This window comes from Eurypyga helias, unplaced genomic scaffold, assembly GCF_000690775.1.
Source record: "Eurypyga helias isolate BGI_N326 unplaced genomic scaffold, ASM69077v1 scaffold11736, whole genome shotgun sequence".
In the NCBI taxonomy this organism is placed as follows: domain Eukaryota; kingdom Metazoa; phylum Chordata; class Aves; order Eurypygiformes; family Eurypygidae; genus Eurypyga; species Eurypyga helias.
In genome coordinates this window covers 69870-74332 of record NW_010257258.1, presented here as the reverse complement: position 1 = coordinate 74332, position 4463 = coordinate 69870, and the positions used below count along the sequence as shown (strand labels likewise).

Here is a 4463-nt window from a genome sequence, read left to right as displayed (position 1 = left end):
GTAAGAGGTAACTCGCCTGTCAGTGCTGCTGCCGGGGGGATTTCGGTGGGGGGTGAGTCCTGGGTGTGTGCCCTGCCTGCCAGGGCTGTGTCCCTCCAGCCAGGCCACCCTGGGCCCCATGGCCACGTCTGTTTGGGGACCACACGGCTGCGTGCAGCAGCATCGGTGCGTGGGGGCTGCACCTCCCAGCCCTCCTCAGCCCCTCCTCCTCCACGCATCTCTCTGTTTTTGGTAGAATGAGTGAGAGAGACGTACAAAGCCTGAGCAGATGGGTTTTCGTGCTCACTCTCTGCCTTTCCACGCTGTGGGGAAGACTGACGCTGGCCTCCACCCACCACAGAAGCCATTCAGGTAGGGGAAGTGACGTCCTCGCTGCGTGAGTCTCCGTGGGATGCCCGGGGCAGGGGTCACATAGGGCCAGGGTGTTTGGTGAGGGTCTGTCCCTCATCCCTGGGTGGGAGGATGAGCACAGGGAGTCTTGGGTCATGGCTGCGAGAGTGGGTGGGCATCTCTTCAGGGACCACAGGCCGGTGGCCCAGGGGACCGCAGTGTCCGGCCCCATCACTGGGGTCCGGGTGGTGAGGATGAGGGTGCTGAAGGCGCAGGGCAGAATGCAGCACACAGATGCCAAGAGGCACACTGTTTTCTCTCTGGTGCTGCTGTGATGGATGCGGGATTTGCACTTCAGGTGTCCGTGTGTGCAGGAAATTCCCTGCACTGCTCCTTGGAGACAGGCAGGAACCTGGAGCCATAGAGCAGAGAGGCTGTTCCTTGCAGTTATGACTTGTAAATACTTAATGTGGGGCATTTAAAAACTCTTCTTGGTGAGCTGCGCCGGTCTGAGGAGCTGAAAAGTGAATTTCTTCATGTCTGTAGCAAAATCTGAGACATGTCCATGTTTTCAGGTTATTACTGAGGTAATTCTTGACCTGTGAGCAGCTGAGCCGTAACTCTTCCCATCAAAGTCGTGATGGGTATCACATGTTGTGCGATGGAGAGTCTCCGCTTCAGGCTTTTGTTAGAAATATAGATTTTCAGTTCTCTGGTTGTCAAGACCATCCTTAAACATGGAACAAATATAAACTGATGGAGAACTGAAAGTCTTGCCGGGAAGCGTAGCCTTGGCTCTGGGGTGTTCGCGATTCCGCACGTGTTGGAATGCTGTCCTGTGTGACGCATCCGACTGTTGGAGGGGCTGTGGGAACCCACAGGTGAGGTTTGTTGCGTGAGAAGAGAAGCAGCGGGGAGCTCGTGCCCAGCCCTTCGTGCCTGTCCTGCCTGGCGCAGGAGCCCGATGGGCAGTGCCGGAGGGGGGATACAGTGTCTTCGGGGCGGGGAGGGTGGCATGGGTGGGTGGGAGCTGACGTTGCTGATGTGCTGGCAGAGTTGTGCAGAGGCGAGTGCTCAGAGTACGGCACCGTCCTGGGGCACATGCTACCTGTGTCTGCAAAAAAGGGTATTTAAGGGTTAATTTGAAATCGCTCGTGCTCCTCCTGGTCCCACACCTGACCCTGTCCTCTTTCTGTCAGTTTTTCCTGACAGTTAAAGCAGTTCTAATCCTGTAATCCCCATCCTCATTGCTTAAAACCAAAATGCACCTTCCAGAGTGACTCCCGCAGCCAGCGAGTCGGCACTTACCTGCCAACCTAACCCTTCCCAGGGGCAGCAGAAGATGAAACTCCTCCGTCCCTTCTGGAATGACTTTTTGGGACCAGCTCAGCACTCCCCAGGCTCCGGGCTGGGGCACTGCTCACCCAACAATGCTCACCGGGGCTGGAGAGCCCCGTTCCAGGAGCAGTTTGCTGGGCAGATGCTGCTCCGGGGAAGGATCAGACCCGGCATCAGTAAAGCAGCGACTCACCCAGGTTTAAAGTGCCCGAGTGTAGTCGGAGAGTGAATTATTTATAAATCTTGCTCTGTATGTGAAGGGACAGGCTCCTCATCCCGTGCTCGCAGGCAGAGAGCTGGGGATTTTTCACTCACACAGATTTATCCATGGTGGACCAAATCTTGTACGTTTTATTCCAGCAAATCCTAACCCACAGCAAGGAGGGCACACAAGGAGCGAATACTTTAACGTTTGACCCCGCTCGGTGTCTGTATTAACACGGTTTCTCTCTGCACGTCCTGGTTTCTGGCACTGTAAGGACTCTGCGTGACTGCGCTGGCTGCTGCCTCCCACGCTGGATTTCCATGGGCTCAAACCAGGAATTTGTAGCTGGCTCTCTGAGTTCATGGGCTTAATTTTCCTGTTGTCTGCCCTGTGCTCTTGCTCCTCTGGGGCCAGTTTTCGGTAAAGGTTGTGTCTGAAATGCTCTTTTATGATGCTGCATTCTCAGCTGCCGTGACATTTTTGTCCTAGGATGCTCCAGTTACACTGGTGGAGCTGACCTGGAGGTGGGAAGGGGATAGGGTTAGGGATGTGGGGAGACTCCGCTGCCTGCTTGCGACGCCCGGAGTCAGGTGCGGTGGATTGTGTGCGTGGCCAGACACATCCAGAGCCTTCAGCCGTTTGGAGCATTGCATTTATTCCCAGTTAAACCACAAAAGTGTCCAAGCAGAGGGGCGCTTCCTGGGGTCTCTGGGTTTAAAAAGCCATGTGAATCGAGTGCAGAGATTAAGTCATTTGGAAATAGGAAAGGAGACTCCTTGGTGATTCACCGGCAATTTAATCCCCCGTATAAGGTGGTGAGCTTTACGTGATGAGCAGGGCTTGCTTGTCTGGATACAGCCCCCGCAAAGGTGCCCGCAGCACCTGCAGATAACCCCTCTGATGCTGATAACGTGCCATCTTTGCCTTGGTTCACGTTCATCACTCAGCCCGAGGCAGAAGTAAAGGCACATAAGTCAGCTGGGATTTGCTCTCGGGAAGGGAGGCTCAGCGCACGGGGAGCACTGGTTCTGATTCTCTTCTGAGAGAGATTTACTGGTCAGCACATCGCTGCTGGGAGTGAAGGCATTTCTCTGTGAGATGCTTTGGCAAGATTCCCCCTCCTTGGGGAAGCATTGGCTTCTCTGTCACGCGCAGCCTGTACAGCAGAGTGGAATATTTTCCTAAACCAGCCCCTCGAGGCGAGGCCCCGCGCGGTGCCGTGGAGGTTGTGTCGGGAGCTGTATCCTCTCGCCGCGGGGTGCCCGTACGCTGCGTGTCGCAGTGGCAGACGCGGTTGTGACGCAGTCCAGGCGTTTGTTTTTGTGCCTGCAAGGATGAAGTGATGGGATTTGCGTGAGCAGTTCACGGATGTGCACTTACTCGCACACGCAGCCGACGGATGGGTTGTGATGTGGAGTCCTGAGGTGACAAGGTAGTAAAAAATCCCAACTGATGCAGAGTGATAATGAGCAACAAAAACAAGCCTGCTTCTCCTCAAAACCCTCTTAAATAATGCATGCATCTCAGGCAGTAGTGATTTTAAGACTTTAATTATTTAGTGACTATTAGCAGTACAGTTGTTGCAGGCACAGAATACCCATTGCTCACGCCCAGGGCTGCCTGCGACCCCCGGGGCTGTGCTGCCCTCCAGGCAGAGCCCTCCGAGCCCACGGCTCCACTCCCCAATGGGGGCTTGACCTCTGCCCCTCCCCCCCCAGTTCTGCCTGGTCTCTGCTCGGCTGCCCGGCCCTCCCCAGGGCCTCCAGCCCCCTTTAGCAGCATTTCGGTGCTCAGGAGGAAGGGGTTTTGGCACAGAGGGTTTGGGCTTTGCCTGGCGGTTAAATGCATCCAACTTCTCTGCTTTTTCCAACTCCCCACCAGCAAGAGGAGCCATATTTTACACTGAATATGTGGAGCAGGGCCCCCGCCTCCCCGAGACACACTAAATGTGTCATTCCAAGTTATGTCATAAAAAAACCATGTTCTGCTGTTCACTTAAAGGTCAGCCAGAGTAGGACAGCGGTTTTGTTTTATTTTTGCATGCAGGATTCAAAAGCCTTGTGCTCTTACAATGCTTTTATGGTTCCATGAGATAAGATTTTTTTCTAAAAAAGAGGTTCCAGTGGGGAAATACCAGTTAAATGGGAGGGAGAACTGTGCCAGAGGCTCTGGAACTTATCCCAGGCTCTCCAGAGCTTTCCTGCTCTCGGTGTTAAACACATCATCCATCTGATTTTCACTTGCAGTCCTATCTGGTTCCAAGTTTCCTCTGCTCAGCAAAAGGAGAAGCACCCACAGGGAGCTCCGGAGGAGCCCATCGCTCTCCCTGGGCTCAGACTCCAGCTCTCTCCTGGCTCTTCTCAGGGGTGTGACATAAAATCCCGGAGCGGCAGAGGGAGCCGCTCGGCACCCCTCTGCTGCCAGCACCCCTCGGCACGGGGCTGCTCGTCGGTTCTGCAGCAAGGAACCAGCAAAGCCTCTTGCTGACATCCTGGGAATTATTGTATCTGATGCCAAGGGATTTCTCTGTGTCCAGTTACAATGCCCCATCTCAATCTCCCTCTTTCCGTTTAAACCCGTTACCCCTTGT

General features: G+C 54.6%; 1 protein-coding gene across 1 annotated transcript in view; it reads left to right on the top strand.

Annotated features, from left to right (window-relative positions):
- Positions 1–236: 236 nt before the first annotated feature.
- Positions 237–4463, top strand: part of LOC104511372 (protein FAM19A3-like) — a gene marked incomplete at its 3' end in the record, with an annotated part of 15585 nt that continues 11358 nt past the window's right edge. Inside the window, exon 1 of the mRNA XM_010153959.1 lies at positions 237–351. Coding sequence (XP_010152261.1) covers positions 237–351 — 115 coding nt within the window. The remainder of the gene's footprint in view (positions 352–4463) is intronic.